This window comes from Myxocyprinus asiaticus, chromosome 48 (assembly GCF_019703515.2).
Source record: "Myxocyprinus asiaticus isolate MX2 ecotype Aquarium Trade chromosome 48, UBuf_Myxa_2, whole genome shotgun sequence".
Classification (NCBI taxonomy): Eukaryota; Metazoa; Chordata; class Actinopteri; order Cypriniformes; family Catostomidae; genus Myxocyprinus; species Myxocyprinus asiaticus.
In genome coordinates this window covers 12,058,190-12,071,132 of record NC_059391.1, presented here as the reverse complement: position 1 = coordinate 12,071,132, position 12,943 = coordinate 12,058,190, and the positions used below count along the sequence as shown (strand labels likewise).

General features: G+C 38.7%; 3 protein-coding genes across 3 annotated transcripts in view; 2 read left to right on the top strand and 1 right to left on the bottom strand.

Annotated features, from left to right (window-relative positions):
* acsbg1 (acyl-CoA synthetase bubblegum family member 1) overlaps positions 1 to 12,943 on the bottom strand; it is a 54,218-nt gene that overhangs the window by 13,193 nt on the left and 28,082 nt on the right. The window lies entirely within an intron of this gene.
* LOC127437201 (uncharacterized) overlaps positions 1,375 to 12,943 on the top strand; it is a 30,565-nt gene continuing 18,996 nt past the window's right edge. The window contains exon 1 of the mRNA XM_051691977.1: positions 1,375 to 2,981. The gene's annotated coding sequence lies outside the window, so the exon portion shown is untranslated. The remainder of the gene's footprint in view (positions 2,982 to 12,943) is intronic.
* Positions 3,493 to 12,909, top strand: LOC127437203 (uncharacterized). Its single transcript, XM_051691982.1, has 9 exons — positions 3,493 to 4,232; positions 5,037 to 5,105; positions 8,324 to 8,461; positions 8,848 to 8,932; positions 9,181 to 9,328; positions 10,589 to 10,782; positions 11,027 to 11,174; positions 11,948 to 12,075; positions 12,221 to 12,909. The coding sequence occupies exons 3-9, from the start codon at positions 8,355 to 8,357 to the stop codon at positions 12,521 to 12,523; spliced, it is 1,113 nt and encodes a 370-aa protein (XP_051547942.1). The 5' UTR covers positions 3,493 to 4,232; positions 5,037 to 5,105; positions 8,324 to 8,354; the 3' UTR covers positions 12,524 to 12,909.

The window sequence follows — 12,943 nt, the reverse complement described above, 5'->3', positions numbered from 1 at the left end:
AGGGGAAACATAAAGGGAACAGACTTAAACAAAGGGGAAACAGAATTTGAAAAAGGGGAAACATAGGGGAAACAGACTTCGAGAAAGGGGAAACAGAATTCGGAAAAGGGGAAACATAGGGGGAACAGACTTCGACAAAGGGGAAACAGACTTCAACAAAGGGGAAACAGGGGGAACAGACTTCGACAAAGGGGAAACAGAATTCGTAAAAAGGGAAACATAGGGGGAACAGACTATGACAAAGGGGAAACATAGGGGGAACAGACTTAAACAAAAGGAAAACAGAATTTGAAAAAGGGGAAACATAGGGGGAACAGAATTCGACAAAGGGGAAACATAGGGGGAACAGACTATGACAAATGGGAAACATAGTGGGAACAGACTTAAACAAAGAGGAAACAGAATTTGAAAAAGGGGAAACATAGGGGAAACAGACTTCGAGAAAGGGGAAACAGAATTCGTAAAAGGGGAAACATAGGGGGAACAGACTTCGACAAAGGGGAAACAGACTTCAACAAATGGGAAACAGGGGGAACAGACTTCGACAAAGGGGAAACAGAATTCGTAAAAAGGGAAACATAGGGGAACAGACTATGACAAAGGGGAAACATAGGGGGAACAGACTTAAACAAAGGGGAAACAGAATTTGAAAAAGGGGAAACATAGGGGGAACAGAATTCGACAAAGGGGAAACATAGGGGGAACAGACTTCGAGAAAGGGGAAACGTAGGGAGAACAGATTTCGACAAAGGGGAAACAGACTTCAGCAAAGGGGAAACAGGGGGAACAGACTTCGACAAAGGGGAAGCAGACTTCAACAAAGGGGAAACAGAATTCGAAAAAAGGGAAACATAGGGGAACAGACTTCGACAAAGGGGAAACATGGGGGAACAGGTCATCGTGTCTTCTGAAGTCTCTCAAGTTGTTAGAAGAGGAGCACAAGTGTAAATTTATGAAGTCAAAGCCTTATTTTCACTTTAAAAGAGTTGTTTGTCTGTCATCCAAGCTTGTTATCGTGTCCCAATGTTCAGTGCCCGAATTCGTGTTCACAATATACTGATTCACGACATAGGGAGCTGATTGAGACACCCATTGTCTGTGCGGAATGTACGAGTATGATTATGCGTTTGCCAGGTCTAGTTCAAACATTTCATTTTAATTTTGCTGTGTTAGGAAAGACAGTGCTTATTACTTATTAGGCTTGCTTTTATGCCAATAAAACAAAGCACTCATATATGCCTTCTCTATTGTTGATACTATGATAGTAATGACTTTCCAATAAAGCCAGAGGTGACCTTGCAACAGGAGTGATCAGTATTTAACTCATAAAACAAGTGTCCTTGAATGCAGTGTATAGATTTAAAATGTCTTTATTATATTCCACTCATTATGATACACACCACAATTGTTCAGGTTCACAGTTCCAGAGGTTTCCATTAGTCCAAACTTACAAATATCCACAGTGTTTTCCTCTTGGTTCACATAATCTCAATGCATATAAAACATTCACACGTTTTCAGCACTACTATACGGTCGAAAACTGTGTGCTTCCCTAATCACCAAGGCACCTACCTGACTTCCATTACCCAGGTGCTCCTTTTATCTTTGGTTTCGTTCCCACAGTGTCACCCAGTGGACAACAAAAATCATTATACCAATAAAGTTCAAATAGTAAAATGGCTCCAACAATGATATAGGGGATATTGGTGTTTTAATTCACTGTGGTGAGAAACAATCCAATTCGACTGAATTAACTTGTTTATTTTACCTGTACCATCTGCAAAACAAACCCTGCTGCAAGCATGATGCATATATTTACAAGTGTGATTCCAACGCTGTTTATTTATTGAGCTGGCTGACGAAACAAAAATCAGTACTGCATTTTTCTGTAATGCTTGGTATTTTTGTGTGAATGTGAACTTGATATCACAACTCGTGCGGCCCGAAAAGAGCTTTATCGTGGATTCTCAGCTTTTCTCTCAATTCACTGTCACGGAAGGACTCATAAAATGAAAGTCTCATTTGCAATCTCTCTTTGAACTGTGCGGCTTGGGCGCGGAGTCCGTCAAACATCCAAACTGAAAATAATTTGTTTTATTATTCAAATGAAACTCGAAAATACCCATTATATTAAGTAAAGCCATTTTTATTTATATAGCGCCTTTCACAAGTCTGTTTGAAGCCAGTATAAGAAGAGTTTTTGTATGATGCGATACAGCAGTGATTGACAAGCACGCAGAAGCATTTCTTCAGAGATCTTCCTGAAGTTCCAGTCAGTTGTGGGACGGTCAGGTTCCCGTCGAGGATTATACGTCATATTTATAACGAAGTTTTGCGCAGTAACAGGCCCATTCATGGTAATGGAGCCCATCATGTTTGCGGAGGTTTCTTCAGGCATTAGAGAAAAGCTTTCCATTCGATTATCCTTTCAATGAACAGAGCCAGCAGATCTGGATGTTGCACTGAGAAGTTGTCCATTTTATAAGGAAATGTAGGGCCGCAAAGAGCGGGGTTTCGCTCTCACCGAGGCCGCTGCGCTTCTTCGGCGAGTTCTGGCTCCGACAATGTTTTATTCCGTCCTCCTCGCGGCGTCAAACCCCACCGGTAACATTTCAGAAGCGGAGCGCTGCGAGGCAGCTGTATTTGCGAGAAGCAGGCCATGGTTATTTTTTTGTCCGGTTTAATTGTGTTTATTGTTGTTATTGGCGGAATACGATGAGAGCGGGCCGCGGTGAGAGCGAGAGCGTCAAATAGACCGGAAGTCATTCATTTTCTAAGGCAGCCAGAGTCTCGCGGCGGCGAGAAGCGCCGCGTCCGTGCCCGGCGCGTCTTGAGCGTTGTGGATATACGCTACTTGTGATAGGTCGGCAAAAAGATTCCGGTCGGATTCCGGTCGACATGTCTGGATGTTTTGCGGCCCCTTTAAATATAGTTCACAAAACCAAGCATTCCGAACGAACGTTGCCGCCTATTTCAACTACGTCAGAGCGTACACGAATCTTCTATAGGGTTGTTGGTAGGGCAGCCAGAGCGAATTTTGACGCTCTAGCCTCCTCTGGTCTGAATCCAGGGTAAAGATAGAAGTCTTGTCTATTTTTGACGGACGCGGAGTCCAAGTCGCACAGTTCAAATACAAAATGAATGTCAGAACATTCGGTCAATTTATCCATGTCGTTCATAACTGGACTTTTAAGTGTATTAACTTTGTCTGAAGGCTACAGCACAACAAAGTAGGACATAACAACAATAAACACAATTAAACCGGACAAAATAAATAAATAAATAAAATAACCATGGCCGACTCACCCATGGTAGAACCCCAAAAATCAAGGAAATAATACAAAATCAAAAGGAAGTCAACGTCCGACAGGCAAAGTAGTTTATTGTTGTATGTTGATGATCTCGCAAATACAGCTGCCTCGCAGCGCTTCGCTTCTGAAATGTTCCCGGTGGGGTTTGACGCTGCGAGGAGGACGGAACAAAACCTCGTCGGAGCCGGAACTCGCCGCAGAAGTGTAATCTAGGCGGCGGCCGCAGTGAGAGCGAAAACCCGCTCTGTGCGGCCCTACATTTCCTTATAAAATGGACAACTTCTCAGTGCAACATCCAGATCTGCTGGCTCTGTTCATTGAAAGGATAATCGAATGGAAAGCTTTTCTCCAGTGCCTGAAGAAACCTCCGCAAACATGATGGGCTCCATTACCATGAATGGGCCTGTTACTGCGCAAAACTTCGTTATAAATATGACGTATAATCCTCGCCGGGAACCTGACCGTCCCACAACTGACTGGAACTTCAGGAAGATCTCTGAAGAAATGCTTCTGCGTGCTTGTCAATCACTGCTGTATCGCATCATACAAAAACTCTTCTAATAATTGTGAGTCAGGGTTAGGTTGAGGAGGGTCTTGAAGCAGATAAGGATCACATGTAGTATTGGATAATGCAGTGAGAGATGACTGAAATACTATTTTTCCTTTAATGTATATACACTTTAAAAAATTCTGGGTTATTTTTTATACCCATTCGCTGGGTTAAGTATTTTAACCTATTTTGCTGGGTTATATTATCGGTAATGGCTCATATTGACCCAGCGTTTGGGTTCCTTGGGTGACACAAAGTGCACTTGGAATATTTGACCCAGCGCTTGGGTTATCTCCTCATCTCCTCGCGCTGTTCGAAGCCAAAACGTAACGGTCGAAAGGAGGACGACGTTGGACAGTATATGAGTAATGGTGAGTGATGATATTTGTTTTGCTATAAATCTATAAAACTAGCTTTATTTCAACTAGTGAGAAGTATTATATTTTTGGGATTTACATAATTAAGGAAAAAGTGACCATTCAAAAATTATGAACACTCTGAGGTTGTAATTGCGTCGTGGCCGTTACTCTTCGGGTGCCCGTTAATGACAATAATTCAATAGGACGGCGTCAATTATTCAGTTTAATCCATGGTTACTGCGTTTCAAGACGTAGTTTTTTTTTTTATTATTATTTATTTAGACATATTCATTTTTTCGTCTTAAATGCTCTAGTGGTTGTATAAAACAGGTTATTTCCATATTGCGTTTTTCAGCCTTATCAAACGATGAAATTATACGATGATAAGATGAAAAAATATCAGGCCACAATGAAACCGTTAAGTAAACCAAGGAAAGAGGATTCAGAAATGTAAGGTTTAGGCAGACGACTCACTACAACCAAAGTGCAGTACCCGCCCCCCGTAAGCCAGCAACCCCGGCACCTGCTGAGTAAAAACCAATGACCAGCATACACGTCATATCATCAGCATCACAAAAGGGGTGCAATATGTTTTATTAAACACGAAATAGTACACTTAAAAACCCTGACAGTGTTGAATTGTTAGGCATATTACAACCTCATATCTTTGAGAATAGCTGAAATAAACAACAAAAAAACAACAACAACAACAACTAGCTAGCAAGACACAACAGTGCTAGCTAGGTTTGGTTAGCAGTAGCTAGCTAACCTAGTCAAGATATTGCTAATCAGATGTTTCCTTGTGTTTTTGTACAGCAATGGACATTTTTGTGAAACAAAAACTCACCAACTGCAATCTTGAGTGCCTCATTGAAAAATTTGCAGGTAACCATTCACAAACATCTTTTTCAGTTTCAATAGAATGTATATAATGTAATCCATGCCTGCTTTTACTGTTTGTTATCTTCCAGATGAGCAGATAGATGATGACAGTTTCTTTTTATTGGATGAGAACACAATTGCAGCACTCATCCCAAAAATTGGCCTCCGACTAAAATTTTTAAAACATTTCCAAGAGCTAAAATTAGTAAGTTAGACATGCAATATATCTGTTTTCGTTGCCAAGCCAGCATAGCTGACTTGAAACATTTTTTACACACTTAAGGGCAGTCCACAGCATTAACAGTGCTTCTACACATTTTGAATGCAATCTGAATGGTTGTCAAAGGACTTTTTATTATATGAGATCATACAGAAGGCACCTAGTTCAACACAATAATGACCATGACACCAGCAGCTCAGCTAGGTGTGATTCTGACCAGGCTCCCAGTTTGATATTTGAGGCACTTGATGCTCAAGAACATTCTTGTAAAGAAGTGTCTGACTTTAGTGGGGTTTGTGATTTGGGTGATTTGGAAGAAGAGGATATGACAGATCGGGTAGCTCTTTTCCTGGCTAAACTGAAATCGAAGTCTTCACAGACTTTCACTGCTGTTAATTTTACAGTGGAGGAAACATCAAGTCTGTTGTCTGATATTGTCTCCAAGCTTCAGGAAAGAACAATGTCTTTGCTTAAAGATCTTGGACAAGACAAAAGCATAGAAGCACAAGAATTGAACAGTCAATTCGAGGTAGCTTCTGAGCCTTTCAAGGGCCTAGAAACTGAATATAGGCAAATGAAGTATTTTATGCAGTCTGGCAACTTCATTCAGCCAGTTGAGGAGGCTTTCCCTGGCATTTCCTATGTTCAGCACACAGATTCCAACAGTGGTACAGTTAAGCAAATTTCAGTGCGTGACACGTTTCAGCGCATTCCACTTAGACCTCTCCTAAAAAAGATACTTGAACTGCCAGGCATCATGTCTAAGGTTGTTGCATGGCAGAAGCAAGACAGTGGTGCTCTGCAAGACTTTTGTGACGGTGAGCTCTGCAAAAACCATGCCCTGTTCTCCCATGAAGTCTCTATTCCTCTTCTTCTTTACATTGATGATGCAGAGACTGTGAATCCCCTTGGCTCAAAGACATCTGTCCACAAATTAGGATTTGTGTATTTTGCTATCAAATGTTTACCGAAAGAGCTGCTTTCCAGCCTTACCTCCCTATTTTTGCTGGCAGTCTACAAAACTGATGATGCCAAAACCTATGGCATTGATGCCGTTTTAAAGCCCATAGTAGAGGACATGAAATCATTAGAGAAAGAGGGTGTTGATATCAAAACATCATCCTTTGAGGGAACAGTAAAAGTCAGCATCTGCCAGGTTGTTGGTGATAATTTGGGGCTGAATGCAGTTCTTGGATTTACTGAAAGCTTTGCAAGCAATTATGCTTGCCGGTGGTGCCGTGTTCCAAAAGAAGTTCTTAGGGTACAGGTAAAAGAAGACCGTGGCATTCTCCGAACTGCTGAGTCCAATGAGAGAGACATTGGTCTTGATAGTGTCTCGGACACTGGCCTAAAACGTGCAAGTGCCCTCAATGATCTCCACTTTTTTGATGTCAGCAAAAACATGGCACCAGACATTATGCATGACATCTTAGAAGGTGTAGGGAGTTATGAGATGAAGCTGATCATAAACTCACTGATTGAGGAAGGACACTTCACTGTAGACACACTAAATTACAGGATCACAAGCTTTGACTATGGCTTTAGTGATGTCCACAACAAGCCCACTTTGATTACAAAGCATTACCTGCGTAACAAAGATGGGGTCATGAAGCAGACAGCAGCACAGATGTGGTGCCTTTTGAGACTGCTTCTTCTAATGGTTGGAGATCTAGTCCCAGAGTCAAATAGGTTCTGGGAGCTACTGCTTCTCCTTCTTTCCTGCATGGAATTGATTTTTTCTCCATCTCTCACTGTCGAGAGCACAATCTACTTGAAGTGGCTAATAGAGGAACACCATACTCTCTTTCTTGAGTTGTACCCACATCAACATCTGAAACCTAAACACCACTTCATGTTGCATTATCCAAGAGCCATAAGACAGCTTGGGCCATTGGTGCAGTTTTGGACTATGCGATTTGAAGCGAAGCATGGCTTCTTTAAACGCATAAGCCATATCACATGCAACTTCAGGAATATCTGTAAGACGATGGCCATTAGACATCAAGTAATGTTGTGTTACAATTTCTTTTCTGGAGGTGTCTTTGATCACAATGTTGAAGTGGGCCAAGGTCACAGCACTATTCTCGCTGATCTTGAGAGAAGTGATGAAATCCAAGGAGGCTTGGAAAATATTCCATCCTACACAGAGGTGTATGTGCCAGCCTGGGTAAAACTTAAGGGAACAACATATAGGCCAGGTATGACAGTGTTTGTGTCTTACTGTTCAAATGGTGACCCACAATTTGGATGTATAAGACACTGCTTGGCTTTTAACTCCAAATTCATATTAGTGATTGAGAAGTTAGTCACTGTTGGATTTGAAAGGCATTTATTTGCCTTTGCTGTGCAACACACTCGTGCCATCACATGTATTGATGTCACTGATCTGACTGATCATCATCCTGTTCATACAGTTCAGTCATTCAGAAAGAATGATGACTGTTTTTATGTGTCTCTCCGATACAGGGTGTTGTAATGGTCTGAAAAAAATTGAAATCAGTTACTGTTTAAAATGGTCAAATATAATGTCATTTAATTCCATATAATCTAACCATATCTGGTTTAATCCAAATAAAGTTTTCTTAGTGTTTAGTGTTATTGAAGGCTTTTAAAAAATTATTTAGAAAATCAGTTTACATTTTGTCAAACAAATACAGTAGAGGTAGGGGAAGATATTTTTTTGTTGGAGGCAAGCTTCATCATTATCTAGCTCCAAGCATGCATAGAGTTCTGTGAAACCAGAGGCGCCTATGTCCACAAGCCAGCTATGGAGACGGGTCAGGACCAGTAGACCTTTGACATAGAATTTGTGCACATTTCAGGCTTGGCAGTTGTGTGTCAAAAAGTGCAATATGAAATATTATTTGTATTTCCAAGTATTCCTTATCAATTTCTCAGTTCATTTTAAATGCACTAACTAAGTTAACTTATATTTTTATATAGAATACTGTATATTATATTTGCCAAAACATTGTTTTTATTTTTTTTATTTTTTCTGTAGAACAGTATCCCACCACAGCACAGCACTGCATATGAAAATGCGCAGGCCACCATTGCATCTGAAATTGCACAGCCCAACACTGCATCGGAAAATACACAGCCAACATTTGTTCTTAATCTTTTTCCAGATGACACGTTTGTATGTTTCCTGACAACTAGGAAAAGCATGACTACTGACAACTATTTTTAATTTGTTGTCAGTACCTTTTTGTAAAGTAACATTTCCTATTTGCATTCAGTAAGATACTGTAGTTTACTGACAACTCTGCTATGTACCAGGATATCCGTGCAATACTGATGGAAGCACCACATGGACCCTCCATTGTGGAGAGTCTAGAGAGTAATAAAATTACCACCAAGCAAAGGCGTGCAATGGTGCGAATTACTGTTTCTTGTCTTTTTGAGAAATATGGCGAAACATGAGTATAAATAAGTTGTATTTGCATGTATTTTCACCCAAATCAAGACAGAATGAGACTATTTTGAAACAATGTTTTTCTTTCTTATTTGGCAATCATAATACAGACCATCAACAGAGACCAAAAAGGCAATGGCCATGTCTCTAGTAGAGACATTTCCCTGTCTCCGTGACCCTGAAGGAAATGGCTTTGTGAGTATATTCATCTTATTTTATTCTGCTGACCGACATTATCTATCTCAGCTGTCATTTAACTTTTCTGTTATATTGAGTTATACTGGTCAACTTTTTGTTCCCTTTTATGATTTTTTTATTTTTATGTGAGTCCACCATTACTGGTGTTTTTTGCACATTGGTGATTTAAGGTTGCAAATGATACTGTGTAGATTTTGAAACATTGTATAACAACAACAACAACAACAACAAACATTATCTTTCAGGAGGCCTGGTTCAGCCAGGGGCGAAAACACAGGCCTTCCACAGGATTTCTTGAGGAACGCCTTCGCAATATAAGAAAGAGGATGCGGAGATTAAGAACTCAGCCCTCCGTAGTGCCTGTCTGTGAGGAGAGGTTGACTTTCATTCCTAGTAAGACTTCTGCTTATAAACAACTACAGCACCCTTGGTAAATATAAGGAAATGATGCTGTGGAAACATGTCTTTCCTGTCTATATTCTTAGTCTTTCATTAAAATATAACCTTCAAGTAATTTAAGGAATAATTGATAATGATCCATTGAATTATTGAAAAACAAATGCACAACCAGAGGTGGTAGACAACAAAAGTCTTTTTATTTTTTATTTTATTTTTTTTATTAGATTCTTAATTTATTTTTATTTTTTTCCAAGTAAAAGTTCCTAAACATTCTTATAACAACATAAATTTACTTGACAAGAAAAATGCCATAAGATCTTACGTCTTGTTATGAGAGAAAATCTAAATTTTAGTAAGATTTGTTTAAAACAATGAAAAACTATTTGCTAATGGGGTAAGAAAAATCAACTTAAATTCATTGGGAAAACAAGTTTATTTTTCTTAACCCCATTGGCAGATTATTTTTCTTGTTGTAAGAATAAAGTCAGATTTCTCTGAAAACAAGACTTAATATCTTATGCCATTTTGCTTGACAAGAAGTTTTGTTTTAAGAATGTTTAGATATTTTTACAGTAAAACAGGACAAAAATACTGGGTAAAAAAAAATATTTTTTTTTTTGCTGTGTAATGTGGCACAAATCTTCATAGCTAGTTGATAGTGTCACTTTAGAAATAATAATGGTGCTTTTAATCAGTTATTGGGGTAACAAGGGTGCGTGTGTGTGTGTGAGAGAGCGAGCGAATGAACGGGCTTGTGTGATTACCTGCTTCTGCCATGACTCTCGTCTTGGAGATTATTTAGCCACTCAAACTATTCTCCTCACTATGTATGGGGTCAACACTGACACATGTCCTTTTCCATTCTCATCATTAACATTACCAGTAGATATAAACTTCTTACTTATTCTTACTTAGAGATGTCCTGATTTGTGCAGCTCAGCAACCTTTTTTTGCACATCAATACTGTATTCTATGACTGTAGAAATTTGGCCTGTGTGTCACCTCATATTTATACTCCAGTAAAATTATATCGTGGATTTTCCCCCCACATTTATTTACTTTGATATTTCAATCATTTTACTTGACTTAAAGGTTAGATTTTTGTGAATATTTGAAAGAAAGAGCAAGAGGATAAACAGCCTGTTTTGCTCATATTTACCAGGGGTGGCAATATTTGTGGAGGGCACTGTACATAGACAGCTGATGTAAATTAACCAGTATGACTTTTTACATTGCCAATTTACCTCTCAACAGCATCAACTTTGTCTTCTGAGAGAGCAATTCAGTTAAAAGAATGGCTAAAAAACAATACCAGACCACAGGACCAGGTTGAGCAGTATATGAAAGCAACTGCTCTTTTTAGGGCTCACTGGATTCGCCAGAACAGCTCCAAACCAATATCTGAGATTTTATCAGAGTTCCCTCGTCTAATGGATACCCCAGGCATGGTAAATGCAATATAACCTCAGTGTCTTTTTTGCTCTGTTGCCCAGTAGATTGAAGCAGATGAATTTTAATTTTGATTTAATAATAACTGTAATAACATTAATCATGTGGTAAAGTGCCAGCCTCACTTTCATCACTTTAGAAAACGGAGTAAAATAAAAATACAATAAAAAATAAATTGAATTTATCACTAAAATTCTATGACGTTATAATCATAATTGTCATAATCATAATTTCCAACTACAGATATCTCAAGACTTTAGTGTACTTCACCCTGATGCTGCTGACAAATTGTGCTCATCCTGGTTGCCTGACTTTGCTGACAAGATCCTGGCCTTTGCTAAAAGAGATGGACGACAAATGGATTTACTGAATTTAGACAACATGTCTGCAGGTTAGTAATTATGTAAAATCAAATGCAGAAGAAACAGTTGCATTAAAAGTACTTGCCCCTTCTTGATCTTCCCTTTTCTCACTTTTTAAAAACACTAAAATGCTGTTTAGAGCAAACTCAAATAACTTTCATTCCTCTGCAAAACACAAATTATTGTTGATGTGTGCGAACTATAACAAAATTGTCGCACCAGTTGAAAAATGTTGTTGCAATCTGGAGCCCTGGAAAAAAGAAGTTACATTTTGGTCTGTCTCTTACACAAAGCTATTGAATCAGAAGACAAGGATTAAACCACTGGACTCTGGAAGGTATGGATTACCTTCATGTTGCCTTTAGGTCAATTTTGGAACCCCATTGACTTGTATTAAAAGGACAAACAGACATCTCCTTCAAAATATCTTTGTTTGTGTTCTGCAGAAGTAAGAAAGTCATATGAGTTTGAGATGGCATGAGGATGAGAAAACTGTGAAAGAAGTAGATCTTTTTGGTGAACTATTCCTTTAAAGCCATACAAAACCAGCAACATTTAAAATTCTTATTAGTGCAGCGGTTGTTTAGGAGCTGAGAGGTGTATTTTAGCTACTGTCCAGGACGCATTGAGGATGGAGTGTTTACACCTAAAATGTGATGTGGTCACTTGTGTTTTGATGACCTCCATATAGTATATGCTTTTTGTGATTCAGTTACAAACCATTTTGGGCCCCATTTACACTTGTATTTAGTGCTGATCGCTTGTGATCAGATCACTGCAATTAACTTTTATCTCCTTTTAGATACCAAAGGCACCATGGCACTGAAAATTTTACCTCAGATCATTCCACCATCAGTGTACAAGATTGGCAACAAAACCTTCCGGCCAACTATTGAGGAAGCCAGAACCTCTTTCATTGATGTACAACCAGTAAGTAGAACATGTGAAAACAACACCAAAGCAGGCTCACTTATTTATTTTAAATTACAGCTGTTCATCAAGTGCACTAAACCTGTAACAATTTTTTGGTAAGGAGTACATACACTTTAATGTTTGATGTTATTTTCTTATTTAGTCTGGAACCAACATGGTGCAGTACCTACTAAAACAGAGGGAGGAGAAGCCCTTCCCATTTGTCTTAGAACTTGGAGTTGGTGGACAGTTTTTTGTGGTGGTGAATGGGGAAGCCCTAGAAGAGCAGACTCTCCTCAAGGCAGTAGATGTTTGTTTTAAGTCCTTTTTTTGCTTTGACACCCACTTTCCAAAACAGTGTGCCCTTGCCTGGGAGTTTTTGGAGCAGGTAGTTTATGAGATGCCTGGTTCCGAAAATTCAACAATTCGCTTTTTGCGTGCCTCCATTTATGCTGCTGAGGACTAAATTGTTTATTAAACTAACTAATGCAGGTATTTTGTATCCATGTATGTATCTATTTTTATTTATTTATTTATTTGGTGTATTGTGAATTGATTTGCTACAGTTTAGTAATTAATGTACATTCTTAATAATTAAAGCACTGCCTTGTTCTGAAAATGTAATTAAACATTGTTTGAATTATTTGATGCTGGACTAAATAAATTAAATGTTAAATACAAATATTGATAGTATTTATTTAACTTGATATTCTGTAAAATAACTATTTGCTATTATTTTGTCATCCAAAAGTTTTTTAATAGTTTTTTAATTTTCTGCCTGGTTCAGAATAAAATGATCATTTTTGCTGGCCATTTATTAATTAAATAAAATCATTTCATATTGTACATGTATACTGTTGTTCATTTGAATTTTTGTGAAACATGT